At 50.8% G+C, this 22,877-nt stretch overlaps 1 protein-coding gene across 3 annotated transcripts in view; it reads left to right on the forward strand.

The window, feature by feature from the left end:
- The window catches only part of LOC132836921 (phospholipase DDHD2-like), a 30,436-nt gene extending 12,449 nt beyond the window's left edge, over positions 1-17,987 (forward strand). For 2 of the 3 annotated variants that reach the window (XM_060856487.1, XM_060856488.1), the window contains exons 8-17: positions 1,290-1,498; positions 2,864-2,970; positions 4,865-4,954; positions 5,218-5,313; positions 6,562-6,723; positions 8,772-8,927; positions 10,680-10,782; positions 12,201-12,377; positions 16,093-16,258; positions 17,254-17,987. In XM_060856487.1, coding sequence (XP_060712470.1) covers positions 1,290-1,498; positions 2,864-2,970; positions 4,865-4,954; positions 5,218-5,313; positions 6,562-6,723; positions 8,772-8,927; positions 10,680-10,782; positions 12,201-12,377; positions 16,093-16,258; positions 17,254-17,335 — 1,348 coding nt within the window. In that variant the 3' untranslated portion in view covers positions 17,336-17,987. The remainder of the gene's footprint in view (positions 1-1,289; positions 1,499-2,863; positions 2,971-4,864; positions 4,955-5,217; positions 5,314-6,561; positions 6,724-8,771; positions 8,928-10,679; positions 10,783-12,200; positions 12,378-16,092; positions 16,259-17,253) is intronic. The other variant, XM_060856489.1, reaches the window with a different exon arrangement.
- Positions 17,988-22,877: the final 4,890 nt, after the last annotated feature.

The following is a 22,877-nucleotide window of genomic DNA, read 5'->3' on the forward strand; positions in this document are numbered from 1 at the left end:
GCTGCGGGCTGAGCACCCACTGCAATGTGCGAGGTCTGTCCGAGCTTCATCTGTGGTGGGGTAGGGTGGAGACCAAACGCAGACTCAGGCACCAGTTCATAGACTCAGACCTTGCAAATGGCATCCATTTCAACTCCCACTCCCTGCAGGGAATTGTCTTAATCTGCAAGGAATGAAGGCATGCTGGAAGAGTGCGGGTAAACAGAGTTGAAATACCCATCAGCCATCAGACTCAATGGGCCGAATGGCCTTCCTTCCACTCCTGTGTCTTATAGTCTTAATACAGAGTTGACCCCAGCCTCCATCCCTTCCCCAAGCCTGATCCCATGTCTAGCCCTTCCCTTCCCCTCCACCCTGACCTGTCCATCTTCCTCCTCCCTTCCTGCTGACCAATCATAATAACTGCCTATCTGCATCCACAAATCACCATCTCCCTCCTACCCTTCTCTGCCCCCCCCAATGGCCTATATTTATATATGGGCTCCCTCCCCTCCCCTCCCCTCCCCCAGTTCCCCTGCCTCGTCCTGATGAAGGGTTCTGGCTCCTTGGGTGCTATCTGACTTGTCTGCCGAGCTTCCCAGCTTTGTATCAACTGAGTCTGGATCTGACCCCTGCGTTGTGTTCCCAGAGCCATTTCACACTCCCCTCCCCCCCCCCCCCCCCCCCAACCCCAATCCCACCCCACCTCAGGTTACCTCAGAGCTTGCCAAGCCTGGGACTGACTGGTGGGTGGGCGAGTGAGTGAGGGGGCTTCACTGGGGAGCTGGGCATCGAAGCATTGGCAGGTCCCACCACATGCACATGGGGATCGTGGGAGAGGTCACCTCAAAAGCTCCCCTCTCCACCAGGCCTCGGGGGGGGGCGGGGAGAGAGAGAGAACCCAGCATCTCCCGGGCAGGAACACTGTGGGAGATTGTTGCTGGTTCATCTCCGGGCTTTTGGGATCCATGTTAATCCCCTGCGGTGACATGTGCATCCAGGTCTCCCTGCCCTGCTGAGGAAGTGGTTGGGTATTTCGTGAGGTTTGAGTGAAATGTCACCCCAAATGACATTGGGGTGCTGTCATGGGTGATTTCTAGACAGACAACAGCTTAGTTGGAGCTCCCTGGTGTGGGCACCTCCTTCCTGCTGTTGGTCCCTTGTACCCTCTGGGCTCTCCTTGACCTGTCCCTTGGGTCATGCTGGAATGTTGCGTGTCGTGCTATCGGTGCTCCCCCCCAGCCATGGGTAAACCTTCATAGATTGGTAAGTCTCCCTCTTGCTCTCCTTCCCCCCCCACCTTACTCCAGGGACATTCGGAAAATTACACTGCCCAGTATCAGCCGTCTGCGCCATTTCACCAACCAGACGTTGCTGGATCTCTTCTTCTACAACAGCCCCACCTACTGCCAGACCATCGTCGACACGGTGGCCAATGAGATGAACCGCCTGCTCACTGTCTTCCAGCAACGCAACCCGGACTTCAGCGGAGGGGTCTCGGTGGCTGGTCACAGTCTCGGTAAGACCCAGGCTGGTGCCTGGTCACCGTCTCGGTAATGCTGAGGTACACTGCTGGCTCTCTTCACCAGCTCCCCTCCCCCCGTCGCTGGGTGGGATCACCGCGGTCAGTGCATTGATTGGACCCCTGTGCTCGTGTTTGGTTCCGAGAGAGTGGGACTGCAGGTTGATAGTTAGTACAGCCCCCCTTGCAGTTGTGTCCAGTGCTGCCTCATCCATCATAGTCAGGGGCTGAGCCCTTCCTCACCTACTGGCTCCTTCTCTTCTCCCAGAGACTGACTGGATGCCCATGGTTACCTGACCACCCACCTTGACCCCACCCACACCCCACACCGTAAGATACTGCAGATCACGGAAAAAGGCTCTTCGGCCCGTCTGCTCAATCTCTCTGCTTATAGAATAGAACAGAATCCCTACAATGTAAAAGCAGGCCATTTGGTCCACATCTATTCTATCCCTGTAATCCTGCCTTTCCCATGGCTCACCTATCTCACCTGCACATCCCTGGACACAATGGCAAATCCATCCGAACCTGCACATCTTCGGACTGTGGGAAGGAACCCATACAGACGGGGAGAATGTATAAACTTCACACAGACAGTTGCCCGAGGCAGGAATCGAACCCGGGTCCCTGCGCTGTGAGGCAGCGGTGCTAACCACTGAGCCACCGTGCCACCTGGCTTCCAGACTCATCTCAGCATTTTGTTGAACTCGTTTTGTTCCCATGTTTGTAACTTTCCCTTGAATCACACCTTCCCGAGTGGATTCAGGAGTTGAACTGTAGTGGGGTGGGGGTCGACACATGTACCAAAACAGCGATGGGCAACATCACTCTACTTGCTGTGTCAAATCTCCTCCCCCTCCTTTGGTTCACCGAGGTGGGGGGAGCCTTGACCACTTTCAAGGTTCAACATGGAGGCAGTCTCTGGATTGTGCTCTGACCTCTGTGCGCTGGTCAGGGCTAAGTGAGCAGAATGAAAAGGTTGTTCCTAAATTCCTGTCTGGGACGATGGTGCTGAAACGCAAGGCCTGGTGGGTGCTGAACATCGCAGTTGGCACTCGTCAGGACACAAGGCAAGAATGCTATGTTCCCAAACCAACCCAACCATTGACTCACTGGGCAACGCTGAATGGTTGGCCAAGCCATGTGATTGGCTGAGATTGCCCTGTGATTGTTTGTTTTGAGAGTTGCTATGCCGATGGGGATGGTGGGGTGGTGGAGCTGCCTTGGGGTAATCTCATCAAGATTCACTGCCAAGGCCACTCTCGCCAATCCTTCTGGGAAATCGGGTTGATTCTCTCCACACGGAGAGTCGTGACGCGTGTGGATGTGGCTCTCACTGCCTCGTCGTTTTTGTTTTTACAGGATCGTTGATCCTCTTTGACATTCTGACAAACCAGAGCACCTCCAACCACAGGGGGCACCGTACGGGTCAGCACGCAGCCAGAAAGGACTGTCCCTCCTGCATCGAGGTAATCCCAAGTGGGCCAGCCAGGAGGCGCTGAACGCGGTCTCTCCCTCCCCCGCTCTTGGGACGAGATGTGAGGTTTGCCAGAAAGGGTCTTCACTGGGATTGGCGCACATTCTGGGAACCAGAGTCTGGTGAATTCAGTAGAATGTCAGAGGGTAGAGGGGTAGTGGGCGTCGGGGAGGAGTCTCATAGAAACATCAAAACTTCCGACAGGGTTGGACAGGGTAAACACAGGAAGGATTTTCCCCACATTCAGAGAGTCCACAAGTCCGAAGGGGTCAGAGTCTGAGGTGGGCCATGGCGGACCGGGATGGGGAGGAACGTCCCCACCCAGAGACTGGAGAGCCTGTGGAGTCCTCACCCACAGAAAGGCCAAACCATTGCAGGGATGAGGTATATTCCTCAGGGCTAAAAAGAGCAAAGGATCATGGGGAGAGAGCAGGAACAGGAGACTGAGTCGGATGATTACCCATGACCATATTGAATGGGCAGAACAGGCTCGAAGGGCTGAATGGCCTCCTCCTGCCTCTATTTTCCACGTTTCTTTCTTTAGTTTGGGCACCTTTGTGGGGCGGCCTTTGAATATTGGTGTTCTTTTTCATGTTGATCTAGCCCAGTAAAACTTTTATGCCTTTGTCCGTCCAAGTATGTCCTTACTGTGATTTACTCACATACAAAGCTTTTCCCTGTACTAAGGCACACTCGACAATGAACGTAATCCAATCCAAATGGAATTGATCGCCTCCTTGTGGAAGTGAGATGTCACCTCCTGTTGGAAGGCACCACCCCGCATTCACAGCACAAGGATGGTGGACAAGCTGCAGCACTAACGTGGAGTAGGCATGGGAGGTCACCACACTGTCCCGGTAGTCCTTGGTGTGCACTGGGAAGTGTCCCTGCTTCTGAGCTGGGGACTCCAGGGTCGAGTGCCTCACCTGTGACCATCACAGGGAGGTGTGGGCTGAGAATCGACCTGGAAATCCCTAACGCACTGATGGCAGGGTGACGTGAGAGACAGAGACGGCTGGTCATCCCTGTGCCACTGGAAGTGGAACAATGCCGGAGTCTCCGCTCCAATGCTATCCACAGCTCCAGTCTGACACGGGGATGGGGGTGGGGGGTGGGAGTGGCTGTGGGCTATCTCCCATGGGGAGCAGTCAGGCACCAACAGCACAGGGTCTGCTCCGCAGTTAGTGTGCGGTGGATTGTGGTGCTGGCTCTCTCTGTGCCTGCCTGCGGTGAAGGTGACCCTGCTGTGGGACCAGCCTTCAGAGCTGGGTGAAGCTGTGAAGACGGCCATTTCCTGGGCCTGGCAGGGGAGTGTGGCAGCTCCCGCATTGAATCAGGAGCGTGTCGAGCTGAAAGGGTTCCCCATGCCAAGGGGACAGAGCACTCTTTCCCTGAAACCTGCACGGTCACCTATGACGGGGAGCTGGGAGAGCAGTGATGGTGACCTGATAGGGGAGGCCGCTGTGGGAAGTGGGCCAGAGGCTGTGTGACGGATTCTAGCAGGGACAGGACAGCTGCGAGGGGCTGAAGGGCCACCTCTTGGTGCACGTTTCATCGACCTGCAGTTTGAAAAGTTAACCTTGAAACTCCGTCACAGTGAAGTATTGCTACTGAAGTCACCGAAATGTCGGAAAGAGGAGAGGATGCCCTTTGACCCTCCTTCAGACCGCTGAGCCATCCAGTGGGATCCTGACTGATTATCCAGTTGTGTGCCCTGTTCCTGCTTCGCCCCCACATCCTTCAGCTCCACATGGCTTCTCTGCATCTGTTCGGATGCTTTGCCTCTTGCTTGGTATTGATGACCCTGCTGTTACTTGACCTCCAGTCTGGGGATCTTGCCCAGACTGGAGCACGATACTGAAGCATTTTCTCGTTCCTTCCCTCAGGATGTGAGTCTGGAACAGATTCTGAAGGCACATGGACTCTCGGAATTTTTGGGGGTTTTAGAAAAGGAGAAACTGGATCTGGAGTCACTGGTGAGGACCAACTGCATATCTCCACCCATTTCTTTCCTTGTCCCCTTTCCCTCCGTCTGTGTCAATCCCACTGCTTTTGGGATCAGTCTCCCACTCTCCTCCCCCCACCCCTGCTTCCTCCATCCCCTCCTCGGTCTTTGTCAATCTCCCCACCTCTCCCTTCAGAAAGAGATGATGTGAAGATTGCCTGGCAGCTGGCTCTGGAGGGAGGGATTCGCAAAGGTGGACCAGCCCCTCAGTCTCACTCGTGTTGTTCTCCCCAGGTGATCTGCTCAGACGCTGAGCTGAAGGAGTTGGGGATCCCCCTGGGACCCAGGAAGAAGTTGCTGAGTCTGGCCAAGGAGCTGGTCGGAGCGCAGGTACACCAGGGTCTGCTGCATCACCAGGGGACTTGCCTCAGGACCGGGATTGAGGCGGGGAGGGAGAGGGGAACTGGTCGGTACCGGTCTGGGCGAGGGTTCACTGGCAAATGGTCAATAGACAATAGACAATAGGTGCAGGAGTAGGCCATTCAGCCCTTCGAGCCTGCACCACCATTCAATATGATCATGGCTGATCATTCCGAATCAGTATCCTCTCCCTGCCTTATCTCCATAACCTTGATTCCACTATCTTTGAGAGCTCTATCCAACTCTTTCTTAAATGAATCCAGAGACTTGGCCTCCACTGCCCTCTGGGGCAGAGCATTCCACACAACCACCACTCTCTGGGTGAAGAAGTTTCTCCTCATCTCTGTCCTAAATGGCCTACCCCGTATTTTTAAGCTGTGTCCTCTGGTTCGGCACTCACCCATCAGCGGAAACATGTTTCCTGCTGCCAGAGTGTCCAATCCTTTAATAATCTTATATGTCTCAATCAGATCCCCTCTCAGTCTTCAAAACTCAAGGGTATACAAGCCCAGTCGCTTCAGTCTTTCAGTGTAAGGTAATCCCTCCATTCCAGAAATTGACCTCGTGACCTACGCTGCACCCCTCGATAGCCAGAATGTCCTTCCTCAAATTTGGAGACCAGAACTGCACACAGTACTCTAGGTGTGGTCTCACCAGGGCCATGTACAGCTGCAGAAGCACCTCTTTGCTTCTATACTCAATCCCTCTTGTTATGAAGGCCAGCATGCTATTAGCCTTCTTCACTACCTGCTGTACCTGCATGCTTACCTTCATTGACTGGTGTACAAGAACACCCAGATCTCTCTGTACTGCCCCTTTACCTAAATTAATTCCATTTAGGTAGTAATCTGCCTTCCTGTTCTTGCCACCAAAGTGGATAACCATGCATTTATCCACATTAAACTGCATCTGCCATGAATCTGCCCACTCACCTAACCTGTCCAGGTGACCCTGTAATCTCCTAACATCCTCCTCACATTTCACCCTGCCACCCAGCTTAGTATTATCAGCAAATCTGCTAATGTTATTGCTGATACCATCTTCTATATCATTCACGACGAGACTAGACTATAGGGGGCTGGGGGAGCGGTGGGTAAGGTGGAAGAATGCAGTGTGCCCCTCCCCACTCCAACTGAAAGGGGAGCGGTGTGGTCCTCTTGCTCTGTCAAGCTCTCCATGAGTTCCCCCACTGACTGGTCTCCTCCTCGTGTGCCACAGGAGAAGCAGGAGCAGATGGGTGAGCCGGCAGTGAGGCCTGTCCCAGAGAAAAGCAGCCAGGCCAGAGAACGGGCAGGCAGCGGGGAGGATCCCCAGCGCCCGCTGTCCACCAGCAGCATCACCTCGGTCAGCTACGAGCAGTTCGATGTAGGTATTGGTCAGGTAAGCTCCCTCTCTGTGTCCCCGGATTCGGATAAGCTCAGAATAACGAGGAGCCCCTCTCGCGCCCGCTCTGTCATTCAGTAACATCTCAGCTTCAACTCTGCTTCCTTCCCTCTCCCCATTCCCCTTCAGCCCATTATTATGTCAAAATCTCTCTGTCTCCTCCTTTATATGATTCAATCTCCTCACACCCACCACCCTGGGGCAGTGCATTCCACATTCATGACCCTGCTACCCCTTCTCCTGAAGTGTTGACCACACATTAGGAAGCATCTGCTCCACATCTGGTTTGTCAGCTGCCTTTCACAGCTTACATCCCTCAATGAGATCCCCTCTCGTTCTCCTGAACTCCAGAGATTATTGGTTTTCTTATGGACCAGGGCGGACCTGTCAAAACATTTCAAAAAGTAACCCAGACCCTAACTTCTCCAGTTGTTTCAAGCAAGTGTAAAGTGGATATTCCAGGAGGGATACAGCTGGTGAAAATCCCTTGGGTTTTAAACAATACAGAACTTATTTACAGAGTACAGAACGAACCACAAACAAGAGAGAACAGAATAACCTGACCCATCCGAAAACTAACAGACTATCCCACCTTAATGATTCTGGTCCCCAACAATCCCCCTAAACAGCCCTTGGCACAAAAGGGAACGTCAAACACAGGGTCTTACAGGAGAGATGTCAGAGAGAGGGAGGGAGGATCAGCATGGACCTGCTGCTTTGGGTTCAGCACCCCTTTCACAACGAACTCCCTGCTAAAACCAGAGCAAACCAAAGCTGAGCTGGGAGAACTGGCCACTCCCCTTCCATTGTTTTTTAAAAACTTGAACGTCTTGTCGAGTAGATAAAGACCTGTGTCTTTCCAACCCCTCTGAAAAGTGACAAAATCCAAGGACAACCTAACGTTATTGAAGAAGCAGCATTGTAGCTGTTGAAACTGCTCAATCTCTCTTCAGAAGACAAAGCTGTCACCTCTGGAATCGATCCAGTGACTCTCCTCCCAACTGACCCAGTACGACAACATCCCTCCTCAGGCAAAGAGACCAAATCTCTGTGTAATAACCACTATTACTCTGCTACTGTAATGCTCCACTTGTTTTGCAATGAATGCTGTAATTCTGTCTGACGTCCTCCTTACCCGGTGTAATTGTGAAGGATCTTTCTGTGAATGTTGGAAGTCACCCCGATCCCTCTGCGCTGTGGCACACCAAAGGTTCTGTCCATCGGGATAATAAGTTGCCTTTCCAATCCTCTTAATGAAATGGACAACTTGGCACTTATCCACATTAAAATCCATCTGTCAAACCTTGATCCTATCCCCGTCTGTTTGTAAATTTCTTGTTGCTTCATTGCAACTTCCATTCCCAGTTATTTTCGGGTCTTCCCCGATGTCATGAGATTATTTTCTGTCCCCACATCCAACTTGTCCAATGCCTGGTTAGTGCTGACGTGGCTTTGACCTGTCGGATTATGTTGTTCAGGTGAGCTGTTATTGGTCACAGATACAGGTGTGTACAAACAGCTGCACCTGCTGTGCTATATTTCAGTTGAATCGGGGATGTGGATGTCTCTGAGTGGGCCCTGCATTTATTGCCCACCCCGAGCTGCCCTGGGGAAGCTGATGGTGAGCTGTCTTCAGCCCCTGTGCTCTTGGTCGCTTGACAGCATCGCTGAAGAAATCTAGCCTCCCAGAGCAGGCACCTTCGCAAGTGAGGATCCCCCCCCTCTCCTGGGAGGAGGGGTGGGGGAGAATTCCCGAGGTCACTACCATCTGAGTGAAGAAACGTCTCTTTAACCACCATCAGCGACAAGGTTGACAGGGTGGGGTTGGCGATGAGGATGGGTGTAGCCCCTTGCCACGGGTTGTCCACCGTGCGATGAGATTGCGTCCCCTTCCTCCTGTGGGTCAGCGCTTTCTCGTTGTCCCCCTCAACCTGGGGACCCAAGGGGGAGCTCCAGCTGCAGCTCCCCCTGCCAAGATGGGCCGAATGGTGAAAAGATTGCCCTTGTGTTCTTTCTCTCCCGCTCCCCACCCACCCCCGCTGCAGGTTTCGGTCAACTACCCACCCATCAGCTTTCAACCAGAGATCTTCTTCGCGTTTGGTTCACCAATTGGAATGTTTCTGACTGTCCGAGGGTTAAAGAGGATTGACCCCAACTACACCTTCCCAACGTGCAAGAGGTTCTTCAACATTTATCACCCTGTGAGTAACTGTTTCAGTGATTCCTGTCTGGTCCTAGCATCCAAACGGTCATTATGGGGGATGGCAGGGAAAGTGCCAACACCTCCGACCCTGTTGCGTTCCCTCCCTGTCTGTCGGTTTCACGGGGACTTGGAGCCATTTGAATGGCGTAGAGAATTGGGTCAACAGGAGACCCACCCCACAGTCACCCATCAGGAGTTTCTGAGCGAGAAAGGGAGACACTGTTTGACAGCATCCATTACGCACAGGACGAGACTTGGTCCTGTTTCCCATCCAGGGCAGGAGAGGAATGCTCTGGGCAGTGGTGTGGCATTGCTGGCTGGGCCCAACATTTCCTGCCCATCCCCACATGCCCCTTGTGAAGGTGGGGGTGAGCTGCCTTCTTGAACCGCTGCAGTCCATGTGCTGTGGGTTGACCCCCAATGCCGTGAGGTAAGCAATTCCAGGATTTTGACCCAGTGACAGTGAAGGAACGGTGATATATTTCCAAGTAAAAAATGAGGTCTGCAGATGCTGGAGATCACAGCTGAAAATGTGTTGCTGGTCAAAGCACAGCAGGCCAGGCAGCATCTCAGGAATAGGGAATTCGACGTTTCGAGCATAAGCCCTTCATCAGGAATCATGGTGAGAGGTTCGGAGGGGAACTTGCAGGGGGTGGTGTTCCCATGTATCTGCTGCCCCTTGTCCTTCAAGATGGAAGTGGTTGTGGGTTTGGAAGGTGTTGCCTGAAGAATTTGGTGAATTTCTGCTGTGCATCTTGGAGATAGTACACACTGCAGCTACTAAGCGTCGATGGTGGAGGGAGGGGATGTTTGTGGGGCTTTTGACCTGGACAGTGTCAAGCTTCTTGAGTGTTGTTGGAGCTGCCCCCATTCAGGCAGGTGGGGAGTATTCCATCCCACTCCTGACTTGTGCCTCATAGATAGTGGACAGGCCTTGGAGAGCCAGGAGGGGAGGTAGTTGCCTCAGGAATCTGAACTGGGAATATCTGGGGGGGTGGGGGGACGATGGGCGAGTGGTATTATCACAGGATGTCTAATCCACAGGCTGAGCTAATGATCAGAAGGCCCAGATTTGAATCCCACCAGGGCAGATGGTGGAATTTGAATTCTGTGAAAAATCTGGAATTCAGACTGTGTCGATTGTCAGAAAAGTCCCTTTGGTTTAGGAAGTCATCTTTACCTGATCTGGCCAACATGTGACTCCAGACCTGTAGTATTGAGGTTGACTGTTCACTGCTCCCTGGAATGGGTTATAAATGCTGGCCTGAAAATGTGTTGCTGGAAAAGCGCAGCAGGTCAGGCAGCATCCAAGGAGCAGGAGAATCGACATTTCGGGCATGAGCCCTTCTTCAGGAATTCCTGAAGAAAGGCTCATGCCCGATACATCGATTCTCCTGCTCCTTGGATGCTGCCTGACCTGCTGCACTTCTCCAGCAACACTTTTTCAGCTCTGATCTCCAGCATCTGCAGTCCTCACTTTCTCCTATAAATGCTGGCCTCCTGGGAAATGATCACCGTCCAAGCCCCCACTTGCTCCTGCAGCCACAGTGTTTTGATGGTGGTGAGTCCTGCTGAGTCTCTGGTCAGTGGTCACTCCCAGGATATTGCTGCTGATGATAAGGAGATTGCTTTACCTGCTAGTGATGGCCTCCTCCCTCGGGGCAGGGTGACTGGGTGTTTGCAGCCAATCAGACGGTGAGTTTAACTTAACACCCTTTGACCTTGTGTCTGTCTGTCTTTACTCCTGCAGTTTGACCCAGTAGCCTACAGGATCGAGCCAATGATTGTGCCGGATTTAGAACTGGAACCCATGCTGATCCCTCACCACAAGGGCAGGAAGAGAATGCACCTGGGTAAGGCACCACACTTCTGGGGCAGAGAGGCGGGGGTGGTCTCACCTAAAAACCTGAGGCAGACCCCAGTCTTTCTCCACTGGGTGTCCATTAACAAGAATCTCCCTGGCCTCAGCACGGTGTTCAGATGTAATCAGGTCCGCCTTATTGCCCTGAGGATGTCCAGTTGACCAGAACTGGAGGTGGGAGAGATGGGAGGAAGATTCAGCTGTTGTCCCATTCTCCGCCACCCACCCAGGCATGTTATTCCAATATTCCAGCTTCCTTCTCCTGTCCATGTGGGTGAGGTTGTCCCATGTTTTTGGCAGTGGATGGTGGCTGTGGCCTGATGTGGTCAGCCCTGAGCACAGGCTCTCCGTCACACCCCTGCAACACCATGTCAGATCGTCCCTGAAATCCCCACTCACTGCTCCTTCCAGCCTGGACTCCTCTCAGCTCGACTGTCCGAACTGGAGGCCAAGTCCTGCAGCAAGGCTGGGACACTGCGGGCAACTCTCAACCCAACTCTGTCCCCTTGTTTGGGTGGATGGCTGGACCTATTATGGGTCTCTGTACTCAGTGTCCTATCTGTGCATGCATCAATCCCTGCCTCTGGTGTTATGTCCCTGTGTGTGTGTTTTTGTGTTGTGATGGTGCCATCAATTTAAAAAGGTTATTTTGTCTTCGTTTTTTTAAAAAGAGAGGTTGTACAGGCAGAGGTGTCAAACTGTCTGCAAAGAGCCGACAGCAACACTGGCCAGTTCTCCCTGTTGAGGTTTTTTCTGGTTTGGTTTAGCTGGAGCAGAGAAGGTGCTGGGAGCAGGCAGTCAGAAGCTGCTACAGTGCAAACAGGTTCCAGCCTCTGTCTCTGAAATCTCTCCTGCCTGGAGGAACCCGTGTTTGCCAAGGGGTGCGTTTGTGGGATGTTATGGGAATTGGAACAGCTTCTCAGTTGGGTATCAAGCCTGCTAAGTTATTCTAAATTCTGTATTCTTTTGTTTGTGATTCAACTGTAGTGGGTAAATAAATTCTGTTTTGCTTAAAGCCGAGTGGTTTGACCAGCTGTATCACTCCTGGAATATCCACTTCACACCTACCTTTACAATAAGAAAATGTTAGGGTCTGGGCGACCTTCTGAAAATATTTTGAGAGGGTCTAGCCTGGTCCCTAACACTGTGTTCGGGTGGTGTCCCTGTGTGTGTGAACATCTGCCCTGGACACTGAGGTATAGTCTGAGCAGATAGCTGCTCATTAGAAACAAGCACTGCTTCCAAGAGGAGACAGATGCTGGTAAATTGCAGAGCAGAAGAATTCTCTGTTTTGTGAAGCTATTTGCCATTCTGGTTTCTTGAGAGCAGTCTTTGAGCAGGAGTTTACACATCAGCTTGTCTCTCTCCTGGATGTATACATTATCTGTTTTCTTTCCTCTCCCCAAACAGAACTGAAGGATAGTCTGACGCGGATGGGCTCTGATTTAAAGCACGGTCTGTTCTGTTCTCTGAGGAATGCCTGGCAATCGTTTACCCGCATCCAGTCCCCCATGCCTCAGCTGCTGCCAACTGATACATCTACTATGGGTGATCAAACCAATGAACCAGCAGCCAAGGAGACTCAAGGTAGTGTTTGCTTTCCCTCTCTCACACTGCCCGTCTGTTTTTTACAACATGCTTCCTCAGATACAGAGCATCCCTGTGTCTGCGCATTGCCACACCCCACTGGGGCAGAGTGATGGAGCATTAACCTCACTGTAGCCAGCCCCTGTGACTCTCTCTCCCTCTCTCTCTCTCACACAAACACACACACACCATACACACAAAAAATATAACTGAACTGACGCAAATCCCGAGTTTACCCCAACTGACTAACTCACAGAGATATACAGCACGCAAACAGACCCTTCGGCCCAACTCGTCCATGCTGGCCAGATATCCTCAATTAACCCAGTCCCATTTGCCAGCATTTGGGACACATCCCCCTGAACCCTTCCCATTCATCTACCCATCCAGATGCCTTTTAAATGTTGTAATTGTACCAGCCTCCACCACTTCCTCTGGCAGCTCATTCCATACACATACCACCCTCTGTGTGAAAACGTTGCCCCTTAGGTCCCTTTTAAATCTTTGCCATCTGACCTTAAACCCGCTCCTCCGATCTCTGTGCTGTACTCGTGAGGGTGTCTCAGCCATTTTCATTCCTAACTGCTGTCTCATTGGAGTCTGTGTGTGCTTGAGCCCCTCCCAGCTGTGGAATCCCCTGAGGACAGGACCCCACCCACTCTCCTTCTCTCTCCTCCCTCTGGGATACTCCTTAAACAACCTTCCTTGACCAAGCTGATTTCACTAAATACTAACTATAGACCAGTGAGCCTGACCTCGGTGGTGGGCAAGTTGTTGGAAGGAATCCTGAGCGAAGGGATGTACATGTATTTGGCAAGGCAAGGACTGATTAGGGATAGTCAACATGGCTTTGTGCGTGGGAAATCATGTCTCACAAACTTCATTGAGTTTTTTGAAGGAGTAACAAAACGATTGATTAGGGCAGAGCAGTAGATGTGATCGATATGGACTTCAGTAAAGTGTTCGACAAGGTTCCCCATGGGAGACTGATTAGCAAGGTTAGATCTCATGGAGTACAGGGAGAACTAACCACTTGGATACAGAACTGGCTCAAAGGTAGGAGACAGAGGGTGGTGGTGGAGGGTGGTTTTTCAGACTGGAGGCCTGTGACCAGTGGAGTGCCACAAGGATCGGTGCTGGGTCCTCTACTTCTTGTCATTTACATAAATGATTTGGATGCGAGCATAAGAGGTACAGTTATTAAGTTTGCAGATGACACCAAAATTGGAGGTGTAGTGGACAGCGAAGAGGATTACCTCCGATTACAACAGGATCTGGACCAGATGGGCCAATGGGCTGAGAAGTGGCAGATGGAGTTTAATTCAGATAAATACAAGATGCTGCGTTTTGGGAAAGTCAATCTTTGCAGGACTTATACATTTAATAGTCAGGTTCTAGGGAGTGTTGCTGAACAAAGAGACCTTGGAGTGCAGGTTCATCGCTCCTTGAAAGTAGAGTTGCAGGCAGACAGGATAGTGAAGAAGGTGTTTGGTATGCTTTCCTTTATTGGTCAGAGTATTGAGTACAGGAGTTGGGAGGTCATGTTGTGGCTGTACAGGACATTGGTTAGGGTACTGTTGGAATATTGCGTGCAATTCTGGTCTCCTTCCTATCAGAAAGATGTTGTGAAACTTGAAAGGGTTCAGAAAAGATTTACAAGGATGTTGCCAGGGTTGGAGGATTTGAGCTACAGAGAGAGGTTGAACAGGCTGGGGCTGTTTTCCCTGGAGCGTCGGAGACTGAGGGGTGACCTTATAGAGATTTACAAAATTATGAGGGGCCTGGATATGATAAATAGGCAAAGTCTTTTCACTGGGGTGGGTGAGTCCAGAATTAGAGGGCATAGTTTGAGGGTGAGGGGAAAAAATATAAAAGAGACCTAAGGGGCACCGTTTTCACGCAGAGGGTGGTACGGGTATGGAATGAGCTACCAGAAGAAGTGGTGGAGGCTGGTACAATTACAACATTTAAGAGGCATTTGGATGGGTATATGAATAGGAAGGGTTTGGAGGGATATGGGCCGGGTGCTGGCAGGTGGGACTAGATTGGGTTGGAATATCTGGTCGGCATGGACGGGTTGGATCGAAGGGTTTGTTTCCATGCTGTACATCTCTATGAGTCTTTGACCCCATGTGGCTTGGTGTGGTTTCCAAGGTTTACAGTACTCCCACAGACCTCCTTGTGACCGCTCATCACCTTATGGGTGCTACATGAATCACATCTCAGGGAGTGGGCAGTGTCCCTCCCAGTGGGTCAGAAGCCCTGGGTTTGAGTCCGAGCTCAGGATTTGGTGACCGTGGATGAGGGGTAGGAGGGTGCGGTGGGTCTGTTATGACATCGGGTAAACTCTTCTGCTAAATTAAACCAGACGCCACATAAAAACCTCACCCCATGCCCTTATCTGATAAAGTGTGAATGATAAGGGTAAAAAATGAGGTCTGCAGATGCTGGAGATCACAGCTGAAAATGTGTTGCTGGTTAAAGCACAGCAGGTTAGGCAGCATCCAAGAAAGTGTGAATGACAAAGGACTACCAAATCCCACGACTTAAAGAAAAAAATTAACAATTTATTCATTAACTCCAAGAAAGAAGAGAACAGTAAACAACAACTAACTATCCTGCAAACCTCCTTTGTCCCATTGATTTATCTACCTCCCACTCTACGACAGTATACTGATCCAAGAAAGTCCCTCCAGTTAAGTTAACAAAAAAATCACTTTTCAAAACCAGCCAGCTGTCTATTTTCCTGTGTCGATTTTCCTGGGTCTTTTCTTCGGTCTTCTGCTGCACAGATTTCATATGAACAGATTAGATTAGATTACTTACAGTGTGGAAACAGGCCCTTCGGCCCACCAAGTCCACACCGACCCGCCGAAGCGTATACCACCCAGACCCATACCCCTACATTTACCCCTTACCTAACACTACGGGCAATTTAGCATGGCCAATTCACCTAACCTGCACATTTTTGGACTGTGGGAGGAAACCGGAGTACCCGGAGGAGACACCGAGAGTTGCCTGAGTTGGGAACTGAACCCGGGTCTTTGGCGCTGTGAGGCAGCAGTGCTAACCACCATGCCACCGTGCCGCCCACCAACAGGTCCTTTCCGAGAGCATCTCTGCGGGCGCAGTCTGTTGGTGCTCTTTGCTGCTGTGGCTAAATGTTGAAAATGTCTGATTTTTATACCCCAAAACAGAGGATCGTCATCGATTGGTTTGATGTCGTCAAAACAGTAAAAATCAAATGCGATTGGATTTTAGTATCTTGGGGCATAATTTAAATGGCTCAATTTAGCAACTCTGTTTCAGCTATTTGTTTCACAGCCAAATGTTACAGTTTTAAATTTTTCAGCACACTCTGTGCTTGCAGTCAGTCCTTAGCAGCTTTCACTCTCTCTCAAAGGTACAATACATGCCTACAATTTGTAAGTGTGTGTGTGTGTGTCCTCCCTGAGGTGCTGTAACACATCAATCTTTGCCTGCCCCCACTTGGCCTGTGAAAGGTAGGATGAGTTGGGGAATGGGGGAGGATCCTGGTCAGTCAGCCTCTCCCATGGGAGAGGAGCAGAGCAGGAAAGTTCCCATGCATGGGTTGGAGAGGGTGAGGGTCTGAGCGAGACAGACAGATCGAGCGAGCAAGTGAGTGAGTGAGTGACACACATACACAAACACACAGGTGGTTGTTGTCTGAGGTACTGCTATGTTTGTCTTGAAGCTGGTGAGGAGACAGACAGCAGCTGCCCAGTGCAGGAGGAGGAGAAGGAACAGGTAAAGATAGGAATGTTGAACGGAGGAGATCGGATTGACTACGTGCTTCAGGAGAAACCCATCGAGAGTTTTAACGAGTACCTGTTTGCTCTGCAGAGTCACCTCTGTTATTGGTAAGGATAGTGTGTGTAAGGGGTGGGCTACAGGGTCAAGGGACTGACCTCCCTCTGCATCACTCAGATTGTCTGATCCCCCAGTCCCCCATCTCTCTGACCCCACCCCCAGTCCACCCCGTCTCTCTAACCACCCCCATCGCCCTCCATCTCTCTGACCCCCCCAGTCCTCCCCGTGTCTCTGACCCCCGCCACTCCCTCCCCATCTCCCTGACCCCGCAGTCCCCCAGTCTCTCTGACCCCCCCGTCCCCCAGTCTCTCTGATCCCCCCCAGTCCCCCCTGTCTCTCTGACCCCCCCAGTCCCCCCTGTCTCTCTGACCCCCCCAGTCCCCCCTGTCTCTCTGACCCCCCCAGTCCCCCTGTCTCTCTGACCCCCCCAGTCCCGTCTCTCTGACACCCCCATCCCGTCGTCTCTTGACCCCCCCGTCCCCCTGACCCCTCAGTCCACCCCTGTCTCTCTGACCCCCCCCCATCCCCACGTCTCTCTGACCCCCTAGCACCCCCCGTCTCTCTGACCCCCCCGTCCCCCCATCTCTCTGATCCTCCCGTCTCTCTGACCCTCCCAATCCCCCCAGTCCCCTCCGTCTCTCTGACCCCCCCCAGTCCCTCCCTGTCTCTCTGACCCCCCCAGTCCCTCCCTGTCTCTCTGATCCCTCAGTCCCTGACATCTCTCTGACCCCCCCAGTCCCCCCGTCTCTCTCTGAGCCCCCCATCCCCTCTCTTCTCCCCCAGTCCCCCCCCTCTCTCTCTGACCCCCCAGTCCCCCCGTCTCTCTCTGAACCCCCCAGTCCCCTCTGTCTCTCTGACCCCCCCCCCCCCAACCCCCACTCCTGTCTTTCTGATCACTATTTCCGTATAGCAGCCCTGTGTTGTTGTGACGCTCTCTCGGATCTTGTCAAACCATTGAACAGTTTAAAATCCTTGCCCCTGCTGTTTCAAACGCGGTCCTGATCCTTTCGGGAACTGAGCTAATCCTGTTGTCTGGTTTTTGCAGGGAGTCTGAAGACACGGCACTGTTAATTCTGAAGGAAATCTACCAAATGCTGGGAGTCACTTTGGAACAAGTGCAGCACTGATGGCCTTCGACCAGACAGCCCCCAGCACCCATCAGATTGACATTAACAGGAGCCAGAGCATGTTGCCCGTCATTCCTTATCGAGCTCAGCCTCTCCGGGGGCAGCAGGAACACTGAACTATGTGTGTTTTCCACAGGGCCTGGAGCTCTGTCTGAACAGCACAGCTCATGGCAGGCGTGTTCCCAGAGAGACCCACCCATGGGGGAGGCAAGGGGAAATGACTCCCCCACTAACTCACACCTGGATCCTGTCTGCCGATGAGGGAGCTGTACGGACAACACAAGGTGGCTCGACATGGACCAATCGACACAGGCTTATTTATTTTCACGTTCAAATTCCACTTGGGTGATGAGCAGGTTTGAGGAGAATCCCGTCTTATTTGATGAATGAGTTTCCTCTTGAGATTCAGAAAATGAAACTCCCAGTGAAGCTACCGACGAACAAGGTCCCAAGTTGGACTGCTCTCAGGCTGTGTTGTCTCACTGCTGTGCGTTCACTCCAAAGAGAAATGCAGCATGGACTCTGGGGGAAGGGAGGAAGGGCGGACTATCGGGGAACCTCATGCAATGTTACCTTTTGTACCAGCAATAAACAACTCACTCTCTCTGCCTCTTCTTGGAGTCTCTGAGCAGTGTTGTTTTGGATGTGGAAACTGCAGCCTCTTGTCCATCCCTCTCAAATAGGTTCTGCTTTAGGGCAACTCAGAGTGGGCAATAAATGCAAGTCCAGCCAGTGATAGCCATGTGCCATCAATGAATTGTGCCAAAGATTTGTGCGTTTGTGTCAAATAGCTACATGGAGGAAAGAGCACATGGGAGTGAACAGACCAGGAAAGGAGCATTGTTTTCAGTTGCAAGTTAAGTTGCCAATCAACTCCGCTGGGGGATTGTGTACAAGTGTGGGTGCCACATTGTCGAGGAAAATGGGGATTCTGTGCAGAAGCAGTCAATGAGAAACTTGATTGAGAAACTTCAGTCACAACGATAGGTGGAAGGTTTCTGTTCAAGAATGTTCAAACGGGTGGCATCTTGGAGATGCTCTAACGATCATCTTTCACAGTTCTCTCAATACAAGCAAGTCGTAAAAGCAAGCAAAACTAATGTCATTTACAAAATACCGTGCAAGGACTGTAACAAACACTACATTGGACAAACAGGCAGAAAACTAGCCCCCAGGATACATGAGCATCAACTAGTTACAAAACAACATGACCCTCTCTCACTCATATCCTTACATACAGATGAGGAAAGACACCACTTTGACTGGAATAACACATCCATCTTGGGACAGGCTAGACAGAGACAGGAATTCCTAGAAGCTTGGCATTATAATGGGAATTCCATCAATAAACACATTGTTCTGGACCCCATTTACCACCCTCTGAGAATTGGACAGGAAATGATATCCCCCACCATAAGAGACCAAGACATGTAAATAGAAAGTGAGCCATACCACCAGCACTTCACCAGGGGCTCACTGATGGTGTTACCTCATATAGTCTCGACACATTTGAAAATAAACCCTCTAGCTCAGTGAGTAAACTTACATCCAGAACCTCAACCTGAGCTACAAATCTTTCCAAAAGTTGCTGTTTCATATTAAGTGTTGGCTTAGTGCCTGTGAAGGGTTCTGGGTGAGTCTGCTTGCAATTAGGAATCCTCTGCAGTTTCATAGTTTTAACCGATTGAGAGGGGCTATGGGAGACTCCTGATGGATGAAGGAAACAAGACATGTCTAAGACCCAATAAGAGGAGATGATGGCTGTGTAATATTATTGCTAGACTATTAATCCTGAAACACAGGTCATGTTCTGGGGATCCAGGGTTGAAGCCTTTCCTTTGGTGTTGTAACCATACTATAGTTAACTGGGAATAACTGACATCAAGTGGAGAATTGGAGGCAGGAGAATGGACAATGAAAGGCATAGCTAAGGTGCTGCAATGCCACCACAGGCAGGAGGATATCATTACAATGTGACATGTTTACATGGGAATTTTCCATTCCAATCAGAAATGTGTACTCCAACATGTGTGAGATTGATGAAAACATGATCCATCTTCCCTATTGGATCCGAGCTGGAAGTGCCGGAAGTAAAGTTTGGTGGGGGGGGAGGGGGGAATAGATGTGTCTCGTGCAGGACCAAGCAGTTGTTCTCATGGCTCTCCCTTGCTTCTGTCCCCAGTGTTTTCAGAGGGAAATCACTGGCTTGCTTCAGGACAACAGATGTTTCAGGTATTTCTCTCTCTCCTTTGGCCAGGTTGCCCAGTATATCAAGTTTGAAATGCCAGTGCTGCAGAGTTTCATTCACAAACTGAAGGAAGAGGAAGATCGAGAGGTGAAGAAATTAACACGCAAGTGAGTTCTTGTCCCTGTCTGTTTCACAGTTTTTGTTCGTTTCAGTTGTTGGGCGGAGGGAAGACTGGGACACCAAGTCAGAGAACTAACACCTGAATCGCGATGATTTGAACTTTGGTCAGAGCTCTAAACATTGGGTTAATTGAGAGAATTACTCGGTAATTTGTAATTTATCTCCCTGACATTACCTCTTTGAATGTGTTTGTAACAGCAGCATGACTCGTTTACACAGGAAATTGTAATGCAATACTGAGGGAGTGCCACACTGTCCCTGACACTGATAGCTGTGTATTATATCTCACTGCTGAACCCCCCTTCCTTGGGGATGTACTGAGGAAGTGCCACACTGTCATTGAGGATGGACAATAAGACATGATGGTGTTTGTATCTGCAGGTATTCAGTCATGCGTGCTGTTCTGGAGACCCGAGTACAAGAGCTAACAGAGTCCTGGGCACAGATTTGAAGCCTGGCACAGCAGATAGAACAAATGGCACAAGACGTTTAGATGTGGGCACTCTCTCAGATGTTGGTATTGGGTGACAATGCTATGACTACGCACTGTGGAGTGGGACCTTGGCACTCCCAAACTGTCAGCTGTCAGGAGCTGGGAGGCGGGTGGGTGTGGAGGTTCCTAAATGGGGGTTGTCCTGTGCTCTTTGGGAAGGGATGCTTTATCTTCAGAAACACTCCAATAAATCCAGCGAATGTGGTCGGGAGATGAACCAAAACCACCTCTTCTCCCACCCACCCCACACCCCTTCCTTCTGTCCTGTGAACAGTTGCAGAGGTTGGAGTGGGTGGGGAGGCTCGTTGAACCAGGAACCTGATGCCTGGAGTCACATAGAGGCTAGACCAGCTTTGCACTGTTCCCTCTCAGCCTGTTGGTCCTGTCCACAAACGACCAGTCCCCACTGATGGGCCCTGGCAGGTTCGTCCCCACCCCTTCGGCATTTCCCAGTCAAGGTTGAGGTTCAGGAGAGCAGAACTCCTCCTCCTCTCACCTATTGTCGAGCTCTCCCATTTTTTGCCGGATCGGTGAACTGGAGCAGACTGGGAATGGGAGTCCCTGGAATATTCCAACACATCTCCACTCACGTCTTACTCAAACCCTGACACACAAGGAGTGAAAGTGTACATGGTGGTAGTGATCCTGGTGTGGGGCAGGGGGAAGAATCCTCTTCAGTCACAGCACAGAAGTGATGCTACACTTGCAACAAGGTGAAGTCTCCATCCTGTTAGCATGCTCTCGGGGGGGAGACTGGTGGAGGTTTAACCTGGGGATCACGATGCCTCAGGGAGGAAGGTGTAGATTAAGAATCAGAGACCTCCATGATAACTTCAGCCGAGGTGGGAATCGAACTCAGGCTGTTGGTGTCACTCTGCATTGTGAACCAGCCATCCAGCCAACTGAGCGCCCCTCCTCCCTGTGTAGGGTGGAGTGGACAGAGGCAGTGGGAGAGGTGTGTGAGAGTAACATTAATGAACAGAGGGAATCCTGCACAGGACTGAGGTGCAGCTTATGCAGTGTCCCATTGGTCCCCTCACCTGACTGACCATGTTGAGCCTCAGGGACAGGATGTTGTAACTGAAGGCGGTCTCTATGTAGTTGGGAGCTGAGCTGGTGATCTGGAAGGGAAACTGAACGGGGCAAGAATACTGCTGTCATTTAGGAAGCATGTGTTCATGTGATGGAATTCCACGGAGGAGGTTTGGAATAGATTGGGGATAACTCCCATTCTCCACAATGGCTGACTACACTCCATATTCCCAGTCAGTCAGATCTCATTGCTCCAAACTTCTATCCATTTGGCCATCTCTGGTCCAAAGGGCTGAATGGCCCATACCTGCTTCTATATTTCTCAGTGAATGCGGTGCAATCAAAAAATGACCTTGATTTGAGTACAAAAAATGGTAAGAAAATATATATTTATATTTTTGCTGTGTTCTCCTTCCAATTGTTGATATTTCTGATTTGATGAAAATTTGCCTTGTGGTGTATATTTAAGACTGGGAAGAGAGATTCTCGATCAGTCTGTCAGATCAGCCATGATCTTATTGTTCAGCGGGGAAAAGTTGGGGTGCTATGGTGGATTAACTTATTCCCTGAGGTTGTGGAGTCAGAGTTCCAGGCAGTCTGCCAACAGACTCAACATCACAGTTCAGCTGGCCCAAGGAAGTGTGCACCTCTCCACACCCTGACTCCTTACCCATCCTGACAAGGTTCTGCAAGATGCCCACAGTTCCCAGGTGCTTGATCCCTTCCTTCCGAATGCCCGGCAAATCCCCTTTTGTGAGCACCACCCTGCTTCCGATAACACAGCATCGCCTTCCCATCAGTGTTCAACCTGAACTTGAAGCAGACTGTAAGAAATAGATACATTTTTTTGTCGCACTGTTTCATGACCTAACATACATTCGGATAGTTTTAAAACGTCTCAGCTATTTTTTAATAAGAAAGATGGAATTAAACCAAGTCTAACAAATGTGCTACCTTGGTGTTTTCATTTGCTGTGTGTGTTGGAGTGAGACTGAAATGTGAAACTGCCCAGTCCTTAGTACAGTTTTGTGACTTTGAGCATCAATTTGCCTCCAGTTTTGTAACCAGATCACTGAGTCCCTGCACTGCACACAGACTAACTTGTTCACACCCAGCTTAGAACAAGGATTTGAAAAATAGCAGCAATATTGCATTCGACAAGCTGTTAGCACTGTTGATGTTCTGATGTAAACGTGTATGTTTTTGCGTGTGCATTTACAGACCCACAGCGCTCCCAGGGAGGGACTTGTTGGTTTGGAACCACAAAAGAACGAGGGGAAGTCTAAATCTTTCAAGATGAGACCTTTTTGAATAAAATCCCCCATGGGACATGTGCATTGCTGGCTGGGCCCAGCATTTCTTGCCTGTCCCTAGTTGCCCCTTGAGAAGGTGGGGGGTGAGCTGCCTTCTTGAACCAGCACAGTCTCCATACTGGAGGCAGACCAACAATGCAGTTAGGGGTGTAGTTTTGACTCTGACAGTGAAACAATGACAATTGTATTTTTTCATCAGGATGGTTAATGGCTTGGAGGGGAACTTGCCATCTGACAAGGCAGTATGTTCCATGCACTGACTTCCCTTGTCTCGCGAGATGTCACGGGTTTCAGAAGAAGTTGGATTTGTTTCTTCTTTTCCTGACCCACTTTGTG

This window comes from Hemiscyllium ocellatum, chromosome 48 (assembly GCF_020745735.1).
Source record: "Hemiscyllium ocellatum isolate sHemOce1 chromosome 48, sHemOce1.pat.X.cur, whole genome shotgun sequence".
NCBI lineage: Eukaryota > Metazoa > Chordata > Chondrichthyes > Orectolobiformes > Hemiscylliidae > Hemiscyllium > Hemiscyllium ocellatum.